This window comes from Sus scrofa, chromosome 12 (assembly GCF_054392235.1).
Source record: "Sus scrofa isolate SSC_HxYL_T2T_F1_AM1 chromosome 12, Sscrofa_HxYL_maternal_Yorkshire_Landrace_v2.0, whole genome shotgun sequence".
Classification (NCBI taxonomy): domain Eukaryota; kingdom Metazoa; phylum Chordata; class Mammalia; order Artiodactyla; family Suidae; genus Sus; species Sus scrofa.
This window is the reverse complement of record NC_139394.1, coordinates 51,445,257-51,462,799: the sequence shown is the minus strand read 5'-3', so window position 1 is coordinate 51,462,799 and position 17,543 is coordinate 51,445,257. Positions and strand designations below refer to the sequence as shown.

Below are 17,543 nucleotides of genomic sequence, written 5' to 3'. Positions count from 1 at the left end.
CGCTCCTTCCATGAACACTCACCACCAGGAGCAGCCGCCTCCAGAGGAAGGTGTGTGCATCCCTCAGGGCGTCAGGAGAAAATATGAGAACATCTGCCTGTACTCTTTAATTACACAGCAAACACTACTAAAACCTAGGGTATTTCAGATCGGTAATAGGCCGTGTACATAATATTTGGGGGGGATATGGGCTTAACATTTAGCCCAGTGACAAAAAACTAAACCAAAATAAAGGGGAAAAAATTTAATTTAGTCTAGTGCCAATTAGGTCTATGGCAAATATTTCCCTGAGAGGCACGTGATCTCCAAAAAACCGAGGAGACCCCAAGCCTAGAGGACCTAGTTGCTTCTGGACCCTTGCGCTGCCAGCCCTCCTGCCTCATCCCCTGGGAGGCTACACTCCGTGCACTCTCTGTTTCCCATCTCCGAGCACTGGCCCTGTGTGTAGAAAGACCTTCTTTCCCCTGTCGGCCTGGAAGATTTACCGAGTGGCTCAATCTGCCTGGAACAGCGCTCTGCCAGCCTGCCACCAACCTGCCCCTTTCACGGGCAGCAGGCCTTAGCTTAAAGGGGAGCCATTCCCTGCCTGCCAGCTAAGGGAACCCCCCAGTGCTGTCACTCTCGATCACTTCACTTGCTTTTCACTGGAGCATCAACCAAACCTGGTAACTTCGTATTTATGTGGGGGGTTTTGCAGGGGTTTTTTTTTTCTTTTTTTAGGGCTGCACCCGCAGCATATGGAAGTTTCCAGGCTGGGGGTTGAATCGGAGCTGCAGCTGCTGGCCTGCACCACAGCCACAGTAACACGCGATCCAAGCCAAGTCTGTGACCTACACCACAGCTCACAGCAACACCAGATCCTTAACCCACTGAGCAGGGCTGGGAATCGAACCCGCATCCTCGTGGTTCCTAGTTCATTAACCACTGAGCCATAACGGGAACTCCCTTCGTGTTTACCGGCCAGTTGTTTTCTTCCGCACACCAGACTCCATGAGACCAGGAACTCCCCCGTCACGTTCACCATTCCTCTCGTTTCTGAAAGTGCCTGGCACTCGGTGGACACTTATTGAATAACTGCTGAGTTCGACTAAATGAATGAATGATTCCTTTAAGACTTAGCGGCAGGGCTGCCTCCTCTCTGAGGTTTTGATTTTTCCTGGCAAGAACTGTTGCTTTGTTGCTCACTGAACCATGACACACCTCTTGGAGGGCACTCGCCACTGTCCCCCACCCCGCTACCCCTGCGTTTGATCATGTACAGACTTCAGACACACAGTGGGTTCAGTTCCAAGTCACCACAAAGAAGTGAGGGTCGCAATAAAGCCACCTGTATGTAAAATTTTTTGGTTTCCAAGGGAATATAAAACTGATGTTAAAAAAATTACAGTGCTATTTACGATACTGTGGTCTGTTAAGCATGCCATGATAGCATTATGTCTCAAAAAACAATATCCATACCTTAACTTAAAAACATTTCATTGCTTGGGGTTATCAGATACAACTTGGAATAGCTTTACAAGGAGATTCTGCTGAGTAGCATTGAGCACTATGTCTAGATACTCACATTGTAACAGAACAAAGGGTGGGGAAAAAAATATATACATATAACAGCAACTCGATCCCCATGCTGTACAGCGGGGAAAAAAATAAATAAATAAAATAAAATAAAATTGAAATAATCACTCCACTCAGTACCCAAGTAAATAGCAGATTCTTGACATGACCATTAAAATAAAGTTAAATCAAAAATAAATAAACAAAAATACTTTATTGCTGGAAAAAAGCTAACCATCAGCTGCCAAATATATAAAAAATATCAATTTATAAAAACCGGTAAATTTATTTTAAAAAAGGCAGTGTCTGTCCAGAACGACAAAGTGACCTGCAATAAAATAAGGTGTGCCCGTACCCTTCAGGAGCACAGACCGGGTCTCATTCGTCTCTGTATTCCTACTGCCTGGCCCGGTGCCCTGAACTTTCCCTGAATTAATAAATGAAACACCAAGCAGACCTCTAGCTGACCTTCTCCCAATTCTGCTGCTTCTGATCCTGGTCTACTTCTCACCTAAACACCCAAAAACCAATTTTGTAAGGGAAAAAAAAATCCATCTGTAGAGGCAAATCACCCAGAAAAACAAAACAAAACACAAAGTATGAAAGTGACATCTTGAAACAGGAGTAAAGGGAGCTTTCCACCTCCAAGTTTATCTGGCCTACCTCACTCTCATTTTCCCCTATTACATTTAAAAAATCCTTTCCGGAAGTTCCCCTGTGGCACCGTGGGTTAAGATTCTGGCACTGCCAAAACTGTGACACAGGTTGCAACTGCAGCACACGTTCAATCCCTGGCCTGGGAACTTCCACATACTGCAAGTGTGCCCAAAAAGAAAAAAAGAAAAGAAACAGTGTAGGTACATACTGATTAAAAAATATGGAGTTCCCGGAGTTCCTGTCGTGGCGCAGTGGTTAACGAATCCGACTAGGAACCATGAGGTTGCGGGTTCGGTCCCTGCCCTTGCTCAGTGGGTTAACGATCCGGTGTTGCCGTGAGCTGTGGTGTAGGTTGCAGACGCGGCTCGGATCCCACATTGCTGTGGCTCTGGCATAGGCCGGAGGCTACAGCTCCGATTCAACCCCTAGCCTGGGAACCTCCATATGCCGCGGGAGCGGCCCAAGAAATAGCAACAATAACAACAACAACAACAAAGACAAAAAAAAAAAAAAAAAAAAAAATGGAGTTCCCATCATGGCTCAGTGGAAACAAATCTGACTAGTATCCATGAGGATGCAGGTTCGATCCCTGGCCTCACTCAGTGGGTTAAGGATCTGGCGTTGCCATGAGCTGTGGTGTAGGTGGCAGAGGTGGCTTGGATCACATGTTGCTGTGGCTGTAGTGTAGGCTAGCAACTGCAACTCCAATTCGACCCCTACCCTGGGACTCTCCATATGCCGCAAGTGCAGCCCTAAAACAACAGAACAAAACAAACAAAATATATATATGTAAAATGGTAGGGAGTTAACGAATCCGACTAGGAACCATGAGGTTGCGGGTTCGGTCCCTGCCCTTGCTCAGTGGATTGACGATCCGGCGTTGCTGTGAGCTGTGGTGTAGGTTGCAGACGCGGCTCGGATCCCGCGTTGCTGTGGCTCTGGCGTAGGCCGGTGGCTACAGCTCCGATTCGACCCCTAGCCTGGGAACCTCCATATGCCGCAGGAGCGGCCCAAGAAATACCAACAACAAAAACAACAACAACAAGACAAAAAAATAAAAAAATAAAATAAAATGGTAAATGTGGGAAATTTAAAGCCATCCAACCTAATATTGTATGAAATGTGAATTGTGTTTGAAATGTTATTTCTTATATTTTGAAACTTCTGTAATTATCTTTACTTAAAAAAATCTTTAAGAATCTATTCCAATTCCAGATTTACTACAGAAAATATGAAAGGTGGGGGGTGGGACTCTTTCAACCTAAGAGTACAATTTCTTTCTTTTTTGGCCGCCTGCAGCACAAGGGGTTCCTGGGCCAGGGAACAGATCCAAGCTGAAGTTTTGACCTACACTGCAGCTGGGGCAATGCCAGATCCTGTAACCCACTGAGTCAGCTGAGGGAGCAAACCTGCATCCTGGTGCCACAGCAGGAACTCCTACAACTTCTAACAATATGCTCACTATACAAAGAATTCGACACTAACACAACGACAGTATTTGGTATTAGCTACCCTCCCCAAGCTAGTTACAAACAAGTCTGATTTGAATTTAATTCTCACTTGTTTATTGAGGTCCCTTAGATTATGTAGGATAATACATAATCTAATCATTAATACTCAGGGTCAGTCAGACGCCATTGTGGGAAAGAAACTCTACACTTACTTGCTCCGTTGGGAACAGGGTGTTGATATACTCCACAGCATTGAAATCTGCTCGATCTAGAGGATCCTGGCTTGGAAATACCTTAAAAAAGAACGAAAAACCACTGTCATCTTTATGTCTTGCTTTACAGATTATTTCTTTCCTCCCTGTTGGTTGGTAAGTTTTTTGAAAACCATATCTTTTTCCACTTTATAAGGCTTAACACACAACACATGCTCAATAAAATATCTAGGAAACTAAATCTTTTCTTTTCACCCACCTCTTTATTTTATTTATTTATTTATTTTTTGGCTGTGCCTGAGGTATGTGGAATTTCCTGGGCCAGGGACTGAATCTGTGCCACAGGAGCAACCAGAACCTTTTAGTGACAACACCAGATCCTTAACCCACTGTGCCACAGTGGAAACTCCCAAAGTGATTTTTATGCTTCAGACAGTGTCAGGAAATGGAGTGCTGGCATTCAGGGACTGTCCATCCCTTTGACAGAAGAAAGAACTCAGCCTTTCGAGAAACAGAGCTAACTCCCTGCAAACAGCTGCAATTTGAGGAACACATAACAAGTTGGATTAGAAAAGCAGTCCAGTGAACCCTGGGTACTGGATTGCACCAGCTGAAGATAGTTATTCTGGGAAGCAAATTCTGCTTATCGGAGAAACCTATGCTAGAACTCAATAAGAAAAAAATGTGCTCTTCTAAAACCCTTGCCGGAGTTCCCACTAAAGCACAGTGGTTTAAGGACCTGGTATTGTCACTGAAGGGGTGTGGGTTTGATCCTCAGCCTGGGAACTTCCACATGTCACAGGTGCAGCCAATAAATAAATAATTAAGATAATAGTTCCCATCGTGGTGCAGTGGAAATGAATCTATCTAGCATCTGTGAGGACACAGGTTCGATCCCTGGCCTCGAGCAGTGGGTTAAGGATCTGGTGTTGCTGTGAGCTGTGGTGTAGGTTGCAGACACCGCTTGGATTTGACCCCAAGCCTGGGAACCTCCATATGCCTGTGGGTGCAGCCCTAAAAAAGCAAAAAAAAAATAAGTAAATAAAAATAAATAAGATAAAATAAAACCCTTGTCAAACAATAACTAACTGCATTATTTGTTTCTTTTATTGGAGCCTAGGTCCAAAAAGGTGGAAAGCAAATGAAAGGTTTGTCTCTTTCTGGCAGATGGTGGTGGGTGGGGAGCAATGCGGCTTGAATACCAAAGCCTTTGCCCGTGGCTCGGCATCCTCAGGATGCGCCAAATGTGCTTTAGATGAGTAATCCAATCACCCCAAGAAAAACATACATCCAAAAATCTATAAGTAGGACAATATAAACAAATTACACAGTTCAGCAGCAGACCAAAAGCAAATATTAATGCTCACTAAAACTATTAGTAATGGAAGTAGTAATCTTTTACCTTGGAAAAACTCTCCAGTGGTCATTAAATGCGGCACAACCCTCCTTTTCTTAAATCTCCTGCACCAACTCCTTTAAGGGAGATTCTTCTCCCCTTAACAGGAGCGATAAAGGGATCAGGATGATTTCTAATATCATCCTTCTTAAAAACTCAATAAACTTGAAAACATAATCTAGTCAACTAAAGCGTCCCTGCAGGGAAGAAAGGTCTCCTGGGAATATTCTGCAAGCTAACCCAAAATAGTCAACAGCAGAAGTTCTCAACCATTTCAGTATGGTAAAAGGGTTGTTTTTTTTATTTTTTATTTTTTTTTTTAGTATTTTCTTTCTCCTTTGCAATATGCTTCAGAAATAGAAATTACTCGCTCCCCTCAATTCTGAATCACTCACATGGGGCTAGATGGAGAATCTGGAACAGTGAGACAACAGCCTGATGAATTTTTAAAAAGCCCTACAATAATCCCCCCCCCAAAGCTGCTACCCTTGAGGTCCCTTCTTCTAGGTGCATCCTTTCAAGAAGCACAGCTCCTTTACCCAAATCCACCAGAACGCCCCACTCTCCAAAGACAAGCAGGGCCTAGAAAAGACTCCCTCCCTTCTGTAAATTCAGAAACCGCTTCCCATGACCACCTCCCACAGACCTTTCCTTTCCCTTCGGAGCCTGGCTCCCGCGTCCCGGTCCAAAAACCGCACTCTCAGCGTTGCACCCCAGGTCCCACCCCCAGAGCGGCCCCGGCCTCCGCACTCTCCTCCCCTCAGGGGGCGGAACGCTCACCTGCTCGATGGCGAGCTGCACGTCTGGGGTGAGCTGCAGCACGGCTTCCAGCTCCTCCACGAATTCCAGTTCCTCCTCCTCCATCATCCCGCCGCCCTGCTCCCTCCCAACGCCCACCCCAACCTGCAGCCGGACCTCAGAGGCCACTCAAGCCTCGGAGCGGCAACCTTCCGCCGGCAGCGCCCGGGAGAGGCTGAACTCTGTCAGCCAGCCGGGCACTTCCGGGAAGCCAGGCACTTCCGGAGTGCGGGGCACTCTGGGATAGCGGAGGACTGACCTCTGGTCGCCGGGAGGAGGCATTGCTGTCACCTCCCGGGGCATCCTTGTAGTCAGCCCGGCGGCCCCCGCTTGCGCTCAGCTCTCTTTAAGCTAGTGGGGACCCTCTACACCTCACCGAAGGCGCGCCCCTCATTCATGCCCTGGAGCTGAGAGGGCCCGGCTAGCTCGGCAGGACACCCCAGGGAGGGTGATCCCCCCGCTGCGTCGCCATCGAACGACAGCAACCCTCACGGGCCTCGGAGCCGGCGATCCTTCTGCTCCCAGGGCCCCTTTGCTCAGGGGCAGTAGGGGTTCCCCCAGCCATCGGGGGAGAAATGACCCCAGCTGGTAAGTGGCGATGTTGCCAAGGACAGTTTGTAGGCTGGGACAGCGCCACTTGACAGAGTTAAGTTCCCCGTGTTCCAAGCCTCCGGGGAAGCTTTCTGGAGGTGCCTGCAACTTCCTGCGGGGGCGGAGTGGGGGGTGCCGGGAAAGAGCCAGATGATTAGGCAGTGCCCCACAGCTGCGAAAATAATGACTTTGAGATTCAGTATGTGGAGTCGAAGTCTGATGAGCTGTGTGATTTTGGCCTTGTTTGCCTTGCAAGTATGGGGCAGGAATTAAATACTAAAAGTGCTCTGCAAATTTAAGCTAGTAACACATGTAATATGAGGGTGTCTAGCCCTTATGCGCCACAAGAAAAAAAAGAGGTCAGGTCACCCTGTGGAACCAACTTTTCTTCTAGACACTTAAAACAATGAGATATTTGCAGCCAAAGAAGGAGCTGTTTTACCAGTTAAACATTATGAAACTCTTTGGCCCCAATGAGCTGCTGCTGCTGCTGCTTTTTTTAAAATCAAAACTGTAGTGAAGAAAAGATGGAAGCAATATAATTTCTAACAATAAAGGAAGTCTTAAAAGTACAAATTGGTTATATAATAGAATAGTATTGACTCAAAATCACAGTTTTAAAAATATTTAACTATGTGGAAACATGTGCATAATATATTTCAGGAAGCCAAAATGTATGGCATGGTCGCAGTTTGCGTGTGTGTGTGTGTGTGTGTGTGTGTGTTTTATGCCTAGAAAAATGACAGCAAGGAACTGCAACTTTTCTGCATGTGATGGAACATATTTTTTGCATATTTTCCCCAAATGTCTACGAGCTCGTAGCACTCTTGTAATCAGAAATATGAATACCTTTTGGATTTCTCGTCAAGGCTCAGTGGTTAATGAGCCTGACTAGTATCCATGAGGACAAAGGTTTAATCCCTGGCCTTGCTCAGTGGGTTGAGGATCCAGTGTTGCTGTGAGTTGTGGTGTAGGTTGCAGACGTGGCTAGGATCTGCTGTTGCTGTGGCTCTGGCGTAGGCTGGCAGCTACAGCTCCGATTCGACCCATAGCCTGGGAACCTCCATATGCCATGGGTATGGCCCTAAAAAGACCAAAAAGAAAAAAGAAAAAGAAATGTAAATGCCTTTTTGAAAAAGAAAAAGAAATATAAATGCCTTTTTTAAAAAAGAAAAGAGAAGTTCCTGTCATGGCGCAGCAGAAACCAATCCGACTAGGAACCATGAGGTTGTGGGTTTGATCCCTGGCCTCACTCAGTGGATTAAGGATCCAGTGTTGCCGTGAGCTGTGGTGTAGGTCACAGACACGGCTCGGATCTGGCATTGCTGTGGCTCTGACATAGGCTGGCAGCAACAGCTCCGATTTGACCCCTAGCCTGGGAACCTCCATATGCTGCAGATGCGGCCCTAAAAAGACAAAAGACAAATAAATAAATAATAAATAAATAAAAATAAAAAAGAAAAGATAATTATCTATCTTGGATTTTTTAAAAATTTTTTATGGTAAGAAATATATACAGTAAAATTCACCCATTTAGCTTATAACATCTGAGTTGTAATAAATGCATATAGTCATTTAATCACCATCACCATCAAGTCCTAGGACAGTTTCACCATCCCCCCAATTCTCTCATGCCCCACCCCATCCCCTGGCAGCCACTGACCAGATTTCTGTCCTGATAGTTTGACTTTTCCAGAATGTTGTATAAATGGAATCATACAATATGTCTCCTTTTGAGTCTAGTTTCTTTCACTTATAAAGCAATTGCATTTCATCCCTTATTGTTGCAGTATCACTAGTTTATTTCTTCTTGCCGAGCGTATTCCTCTATCTGGATAAACCACAGTTTGTTTACCCATTCCCTGGTTGAAGGACATCTGGGCTGTTTCTATTTTGGGGCAATTATGAATAAAGCTGCAATAAACATTCATGGGCAGGTGTTTGTATGAACATAAGTTTTCACTTCACTTGGTTAAATATCCAGAAGTGGGAGTGCTGGGTTGTATGGTAAGCCTGTATTTAATTTTATAAGAAACTGGTCAACTGTTTTCCAAAGCAGACTGTATCATTTTTGCATTCCATACCGGCAATATATGAGCATTCTGGTTGCTCATAGAGCTTATTTTTAATGATCATAATACCAACTCGTGTTTCCTAGCCCTGACCATATGCCAGGCACCATGCTAAGTATACATTGTCTCTCTTAATCCACATGGCAGTTCTGAGGTTGGTAGTTATGATTCTTCACAGACGAGAAAATGGAGATGTAGTTAAAAGCTAACAAAAACAGGGAGGTCCCGTCGTAATGAACCCAACGATCATCCATGAGGATGCAGGTTCCATCCCTGGCCTCTCTTAGTGGGTTAAGGACCTGGCTTTGCCGTGAGCTGTGGTGTAGGTTGCAGAGGTGGCTCGGATCCTGTGTTGCTGTGGCTGTGGTGTAGGCCGGCAGCTACAGCTCCAATTTGACTCCTAGCCTGGAAACCTCCATATGCCGCGGGTGCGGCCCTAAAAAGACCAAAAAAAAAAACAAAAACAAAAAAAAAACTAACAAAAACGTGCCCAAGTTCCCATAACGACCTCTTCCTGCCCTTCATTCATTCATCCAATAACATTAATGAATGTTCCTGCTGGTGACAGGCACTAATCCAGGTGCGGGGAATTTAGCAACAGACAAAACAGACCAAGTGCCTGCCTCCACAGAGCTATTTCCAGGTATGAAAAGAGTATTCATCAGATAAAGAATCGTGAAAGGTCTCATGAAAGACAAGTAAAGCATATGTTGAAAAACTATATTGATAGAGTGCTCTGATTGGATTTAGCAAGTCAGGAAGTGATTTTTTTTTCTTTTTGTCTTTTAAGTCCGAACCTGCAGCATATGGAGGTTCCCAGGCTAGGGGTCCAATTGGAGCCACAGCTGCCGGCCTACACCACAGCAACAGCAACTCGGGATCTGAGCCATGTCTGCAAGCTACACCACAGCTCATAGCAATGCCGGATCCTTAACCCACTGGTCGGGGCCAGGGATGGAACCCGTGTCCTCATGGATGCTGGTCGGGTTCGTTAACCATTGAGCCACGATGGGAACTCCCTGGAAGTGGTTTTTAAGATGAAGCAAAGGGTGGGGATGTGAAGAGGGGATGGCAGACAAAAGGAACAGTAGATGCAAAAGCCATGAGGATGGAAGAAATTGGCCAGGGTGATGGGACTTTGAAAGCCAAGGGGAGACTAGAACAGGAATAGGCTGAAGAAGTAGGCAGTGCAAGGTGGGGGGCAGGGGCCTTGAAGGTTGTGCCACGGGATGGGGAGCCTTTGAAGGATCATAAGCAGAGAAGCGACAGGACAAGCTTCACTATCCCCGTCACCAGCCCTAGTCCCCTTATTTTTGTTTTCTGTGCTTCTGAGTGGCCCACCTTGTCTTAAAGAGTCATGAAACCAGGGTGACCATCTCCAGTACAAATTCGTGCTGTCCAGTTTCTACTGATGGTCCTTCTAAAAATCCACTGTCAATTCCCAGTTGCATCCCCCCGTGACTCAAACCATGCCTCACGCTGAAGCTCCCAACTGCATTATCTCCCCTCTTCCTCTTTGCAGAGAAGATGCTAATAGTGAAAGTTTGGGTTTAAGAGAGTTGTACAGTACAAAAGGGTAGGAAGATAAAAGAGCAGAGATATAGGTGAAGAAAACTGTGTTAAAAGATAAACAATAACAGAGAGTTCCCATCATGGCTCAGAGGAAACAAATCTGACCAGCATCCATGAGGATGCAGGTTCGGTCCCTGGCCTTACTCAGTGGGTTAAGGATCCAGCATTACCGAAACCTGTAGGTCGAAGTTGAGGCTCAGATCTGGAGTTGCTGTGGCTGTGGTGTAGGCTGGCAGCTGCAGCTCCGATTCCACCCTAGCCTGAGAACTTCCATATGCCGAGAGGGTAGCCCTAAAAAGACAAAAAAATGATAAGTAATAACAGGCTAGATGGTTCATAATAAGCAAAGGGAGAAAGAGTTTTAATAGAAGGAGGAAGCCTGGAAAGGCAGGTACATAACACATGGAAGTGTACAGATATGAAAAATGTGGATATGAAAACAGGAGCAAGTGGTATTCTCACAAATGAACTGGGCTTTTTAAAAACAACTTTCTGTTATGAAATAGGGTACAGCTGATGACAAAGTATCATAGAAAATGTATTTTCTGGAGTTCCCGTCGTGGCGCAGTGGTTAACGAATCCGACTAGGAACCATGAGGTTGCGGGTTCGGTCCCCGCCCTTGCTCAGTGGGTTAACGATCCAGCGTTGCCGTGAGCTGTGGTGTAGGTTGCAGACGCGGCTCGGATCCCGCATTGCTGTGGTTCTGGTGTAGGCCGGTGGCTACAGCTCCGATTGGACCCCTAGCCTGGCCCAAGAAATAGCAATAACAGCAACAACAACAACAAAAGACAAAACGACAAAAAAAAAAAAAAGTATTTTCTACCTTGAACTTTCACCAAATGAGACATAAATTCTGTCTCTAACACTTAACAACAACAGCCTTGGAGGCCCTCTCCTTTAATAGGCAGTGGCAAGAGGATGGATGAGCAAAGTACCATGACAGTCAATAGGGGAGTTTTTTTGTTTTTTGTCTTTTTGCCATTTCTTGGGCCGCTCCTATGGCATATGAAGGTTCCCAGGCTAGGGGTTGAATCGGAGCTGTAGCCACTGGCCTACACCACAGCCGCAGCAACTCGGGATCCGAGCCACATCTGCAACCTACACCACAGCTCACGGCAATGCCGGATCCTTAACCCACTTCGAACCTGCAACCAGGGATCGAACCTGCAACCTCATAGTTCCTAGTCGGATTCGTTCATCACTGCGCCACGATGGGAACTGCATTATAGGGGAGTTTTCAGCTACATTTCTGAGGACACATTGGAATAAAATGGAAAAAAAAAAAAAAAACATAACCCTCCAAAAGAGGAATCTTCATAACATTTTTCTTTGTGCAAAAAAAGAAAAAAATTGTAAGTATATAGGATGAAAATACAAAGTAATTTGAACAGCCTTTGTTAATGAGACCCAGAGAGGCTTCTACATTTCATGTGTCTCTGCTAATGTACTGTTTTACTCTGACTCTGTTAAAAGGAGTCTCCGATAGCCTATAGATTTGCAACCGGTTTCATTATTTTTCAAGTAGCTGTACGATGATAAATTGAGTAGACATTGTGCAGCGCATGTTATTTTATTCGATCAAGATAGTGTCTTTCGTCCATTAAGAGGCCTCTCCATAGCGTCCTTCACCTGAAGAGCTGGGCTTTTTATGAAACTTCTTACAAAAAACGCACACAGGAGCTCCCGTCATGGCTCAGTGGTTAACGATCCCGACTAGTATCCATGAGGATGCAGGTTCGATCCCTGGCCTCACTCAGTGGGTTAAGGATCCCATGTTGCTGTGGCTGTGGTGTAGGCGGCCTGCTGTAGCTCAGATTCGACCCCTGGCCTGGGAACCTCCATATGCCACAGGTGCAGCCCTAAAAAGACAAAAAACCAAAAACAAAACAAAACAACAACCAAAAAAAACACAGAATGTCTGCATCACCTCACTTTACCCACTAATTGCCAGTAGCATAACCCCTTCCCTCAGCATTGGGACAACCAAAAATACCCTCTACAAATTTCCAATGCCCCCAGGGGCCTTCAAGCACAGTGACACTTAGATCCTGTTTTCACTGAGTGGCAGAAGCTCCCCAGGCCAACTTGTCGTGGAAGAATACAGTTTAATTTCTGCATTAAATTTTGTTCCAAATGTCTTTGGTGCTCCTTTATGGACTATTTTTAGCGCACGCCTTTTCATGATGACAGGTTCTTTTGCTGCCCTGCATTCCAGAATTTTCTGAACGTCCTGGACACCGGCGTTCGTTCTTGACCTGATGATCTGAATGTTCCCATATCCTGGACACCCAGTTCGTTTTGACTGGTACTCTGGCTCTCCGTGCGTGCCCGTCCTTGCTAAGGCAATTATAACCTTCAGCTCGCTTCGGCAGCTCCCCTGTTCCCACGGTCACAGCTCGCATTCAGTCATGCGTGTAGTCCCGGATGCTCTTACATCGGGACCCTTCCCTGTTGACTCCATCAGGTGCAGAATCCGTAATTCCTTCACTTATTCAACCAAGTGATCATTACACCAGCCAAAGGGACCACCCCGTGGGTGCCAGCCTTACACCTTACGACAAACAGAAACCCTTTTTATAAAATTGACATGAACTCGTACAATCACTATCATGGAGCTGCCATTGACTCATGCGTCTGATACGCTCAAGTTTCTCCCCATGCCAGGGCCATTCTGCAGGCAGGAAGCCATTGCTTCCAAGAGCTGATGTGACACTTTCACTTTAGAAAAATGACGGCCGCCCCCCCCAAAGTATGTTATATGAATGTCATAGTTTTTAAAACATTACCGTTTGTGTATTGTTCAGGGCAGCGAGCTTTTCTTGCTTTATCAACTTTCTAACTGTAGGTTTCAAAATCCTCATACGCTTGCACTGAACAATGTTCCACAGAAAGCCAAGCAGGTTGAACAATTAGAGCCATTCTTTTCTGGGTGCTTATTGTGTTTTTCCTTTCCTTTATATTCACGTAATAAATAATGAATCGTTTTTATTGCAACAACTCATACAACGTAGGAAAATGTAAAAGTCATTCTTAGTTCACTTCACCCCACAGACACAAAACCAGCACACGACCATACACACTTCTCTCCCCACGTGCCACTCTTGATGTTTTCTTTCCACACCCATCTTGGCGGGATCATGTCGCGGCACCTGTACCAATCACATTTACAGTTTTTTCCTTTTAAATTAAGTTATATCTCATTGGGCTTATTGCTCAGTGACTTGTTCTTTCCCCTTTAAATTTCCAGTGTATTCTGGAGACCTTTCTCTGAATTTTGGTCTGCCTCTCCTTTTAGAGGCTAAATGGTATTCCATAGTTTGACCATACCATAAAATATTTTATGTCAGACAGTCTCCAACTTGACTGGCAATGGTTCGATTTACAACTGTTCTATTCATGGTAGTGTGAAAGCCGTACGCATTCAGTGGAAACCGTACTTAGAATTCTGCATTCTGATCTTTTTCTCAGGCTAGGGGTGCTGGGTGCTACTTACTCCCTCATGATGCTGGGTGCGGGCAGCCAGCTGCAGCTCCCCGGCAGCCAGGCAATCGGGAGGGTACACAGTTGACGCACAACCACTCTGTTTCACCTTCAGCACAGTTTTCAATAAATTACATAAGATATTCAACTCTTCTATTATAAAACAAGCTTTGCGTTAGACGATTTTGCACAACTATAGGCTAATGTATGTGTCCTAAGCATGTTTAATTAAGGTAGACTTAGCTCAGCTATGATGTTCCACTGAGCCACAACGGGAACACTGAAAAATCTGTGAAATGCATTTTTGGAGTTCCCATCGTGGCTCAGTGGAAACGAATCTGACTGGTATCCGAGAGGACACAGGTTCGATCCCTGGCCTCACTCAGTGGGTTAAAGATCCGGCGTTGCTGTGAGCTATGGTGTAGGTCGCAGATGTGGCTTGGATGCCACGTTGCTGTGGCTCCGGCATAGGCCGGCAGCTACAGCTCCAATTCGACCCCTAGCCTGGGAACCTCCATATGCTGAGGGTGTGGCCCTAAAAAGCAAGCAAAAAAAAAAAAAAATATATATATATATATATATATATATATATACACATACACACACATACACACACAAATCAATTAGTCCTTTTCTATATGACATCTGGGTTTTATGTCTTGTTGGGGGAAAGCTTTCTTGAGCAGGTGAATTATAAAAATATTGTTCACTTTTTTTTTTTTTTTTTTTTTTTTTGGTCTTTTTGCTATTTCTTGGGCCGCTCCCACGGCATATGGAGGTTCCCAGGCTAGGGGTCGAATCGGAGCTGTAGCCACTGGCCTACGCCAGAGCCACAGCAACTCGGGATCCGAGTCTGCAACCTACACCACAGCTCACGGCAACGCCGGATCATTAACCCACTGAGCAAGGGCAGGGACCGAACCCGCAACCTCATGGTTCCTAGTCGGATTCGTTAACCACTGCGCCACGACGGGAACTCCCCACATTTTTCTTCTAATGCGTTTAGAGTGTTGCTTTGTTTGTGTTTGTTGTGTAGCAGGGCGTTGTGTTAGTTTCCCAGTGCTGGGTGCATCATGACAACAGAAATGTATTTTCTCCCTGTTCTGGAGGCTTGCAGTCTGAAATCAAGGTGTTGGCAGGATTGAGTCCTTCTGGGGGGGCTCTGAGGAGCAGGCCTCCCATGCCTGTCCCCCGGCTTCTGGTGGCCGCCAGCAGTCCTTGGACTTCCTTGCCTCACAGGCCCCTCATTCCAGTCTCTCCCTCCATCTCCCCTGGGCCTCTCCCCTGGGCCCGTGTCCTTCTCTGTCCCTTGTAAGAACACTCTCATTGGATGTAGGACCCACCACAATCCAGTACGAGCTCACCTCAATCCTTGCTGTAATGAAATCTGCAAAAACCCCATTTCCAAACAAGTCACATTTGGAGTTTCTGGGTGGACATGAACCCTGCGGTGACACTCTTCACCTTATTTTATTGTTTCTTTTTACAGCTGCACATGTGGCATGCGGAAGTGCCTGGGTTAGGGGCTGAATCAGAGCTACAGCAGAGGCCTACGCCACAGCCATAGCAATACTACATCCAAGCAGCACCTGCAACCTATGCCATAGCTTGCAGCAATACAGGATCTTTAACCCACTGAGCGAGGCTGGGGATTGAACTTGCATCCTCACAGAGACAACGTCATGTCCTTAACCCACTGAGCCACAATGGGAACTCCCTCAACTAGTTTAATTTTTTCCAAAGGAAGGCTAGTAGTTTCTATGGTTTTCTTATATAGCCCTTTCTTTCCTCACAAGTATGATATGTTTGCCATAGATTAAATTTAATGGATCCGGTTCAGAACTCTGTTTTGTTCCGTTGATCTGTTTCTTCTACACCATTTCAATTATAATAATGTCTAAAATGTTTTGCTATATTGTAAATTCCCTCCTTCCCCTCCTCGTACTGGTGTTCTTTATTCAAACACTTTTTAGCCATTCTTGCACGTACTTTCTAATTCACGTGAGCTTTAGAAAGAGCTTATGGAGTCCATTAAAAACATGCTGGGATTTTGACTGGAATTGTATTGAGTTTAGAGATCAATTTGGGGAAATCTGACACGTTTACAATATTGAATCTTTAGGCCATGTTCCCCATTTATTTAGTAAAGGTTTGTGGCTTCATATAGGTCTTGCATATTTCTTATTAGGTCTAAAACTGGTGATTGTACAAATTAAAAAACATATTGTAAATGGTTCCCTTTTTCTATTACCCCCCCCCTTTTTTGGCCACTCACGTGGCATATGGAAGTTCCTGGGCCAGGGATCAAACCTGAGCCACAGCAGTGACCCAAGCCATAGCAGTGACAACGCCAGATCCTTAACCACTAGGCCACCAGAGAATTCCTCTATTACCTTTTTTTTTTTTTTTTTTGATCTGTGATTTTGCTTTTAATTCTTAAGCTTTATGAGCAGATAATTTACAAATCTGTGCTGATGGTACAGCTCCCCTAATTTAAACCTTCCATGAGTTGGCAAAAGCGCCATTATCAATCACACACATCCGGTAGTTCTACAGTTGTGTTTGTGAATACCTATTTAAAAGACAATCCTGAATTCTAACAGCCTGACCTTGTAAGAATTCACACATGAAGTTTGCTAACATATCTTGTCACACTGAATTTTAAAAGCATCTGATTTTAAAGATCATCTACAAAATGTGAGAAATGCTAAATATTCTTTACTTAATGCTGTACATAAACCTCGCTAAAATGCCTTTCAATAAGTAAAAGGCAGCATTTTAGATCCAGATGATTTTAATGAAATTGGCATAGTTAAGATCAAAAAGCTAAAGGGGACACTGTCAGTTTCTCTTCAGCTCGTGCCTTACCAGGCTAGTTGAACACAACTTGAAACACAGGAGAATCTTGCTCTGTTCTATGAGATAGCAAAGGGATCGTCTCAGTATTTAAATATATTCGTACAACCAGTTATAGAAATCTAAATGTGAAACCAGTCTCCTATAGGTTCTGAGAAGGTAGTCACCATTTTCCTGAAAAGTTGAACACTCCACACGCACGTTTAACCATCTCTGTAGGAGGGGAAGGCAGCGCCAGTACTCGTGCAGCTGGAATTACTACTAAAATCCAAAAAGCTGACCGCATTCATTTAGCCACCAACCAACCGTATTTAAATCAGGACCATCCAACAGAAACATTCCGAATTCTGAAGTCCAGTGTATGAGATCAGTTTAAATATGGTACACACATAAAAGTCATGACACATGTCGGTCTTGTAATGAACAGGGCGGTGGCCAACTTTTACTCAGGAGTAGCTTTTTTGAGACAAGCTACCAAGTCGTCCCTTTCTCCCTCCGTCTTAATGCCAGCGAAGACCATTTTCGTTCCAGGGATGTACTTCTTGGGATTCTCCAAGTGTTCCAGCAGTGTCTCCTCTCCCCAGGGGATGCCTTTGTGCTTGTTGGCATCTGTGTAAGTGAATCCAGGAGCCTGACCTGTCTTCTGCCCAAACAGACCATGGAGGTTTGGTCCCGTCTTGTGCTTGCCTCCCTTTTCTACAGTGTGGCACTGGGCACCCTTCTGAACAAAGACCTTCTTGCCCTTCTCAACATCACCCATTTTAAAATCGTTCTTTTGCCGAGCTCAACAGACAAGTGGCCACTCGCAGGCCAGATGTCCCGCTTTCTAGGTCCAAGGACACGCGGGTCTGCACCTATGTCTATTACCGTTTCTGATTGTTCTTTGCTGCCTTATAGAAAAGC

The 17,543-nt window shown here is 45.1% G+C and overlaps 1 protein-coding gene and 1 pseudogene across 10 annotated transcripts in view; both read right to left on the bottom strand.

Annotated features, from left to right (window-relative positions):
- Positions 1 to 6,245, bottom strand: part of VPS53 (VPS53 subunit of GARP complex) — a 147,274-nt gene extending 141,029 nt beyond the window's left edge. For 8 of the 10 annotated variants that reach the window (XR_014821526.1, XR_014821527.1, XR_014821528.1 and 5 more), the window contains exons 1-2: positions 6,051 to 6,245; positions 3,875 to 3,955 (exon numbers count right to left, since the gene is read on the bottom strand). Coding sequence is in view for 3 of the 10 variants with exons in the window: in XM_003131813.5 (XP_003131861.1) it covers positions 3,875 to 3,955; positions 6,051 to 6,137 (168 nt within the window). In the remaining 7 variants the exon portion in view is untranslated. Of the gene's footprint in view, positions 1 to 3,874; positions 3,956 to 5,916 lie in introns of all 10 variants that reach the window. The other 2 variants (XM_021067533.2, XM_084985494.1) reach the window with 1 other exon arrangement.
- Positions 6,246 to 16,978: 10,733 nt separating this feature from the next.
- On the bottom strand, positions 16,979 to 17,543 carry LOC100523020 (cytochrome c pseudogene; annotated as a pseudogene).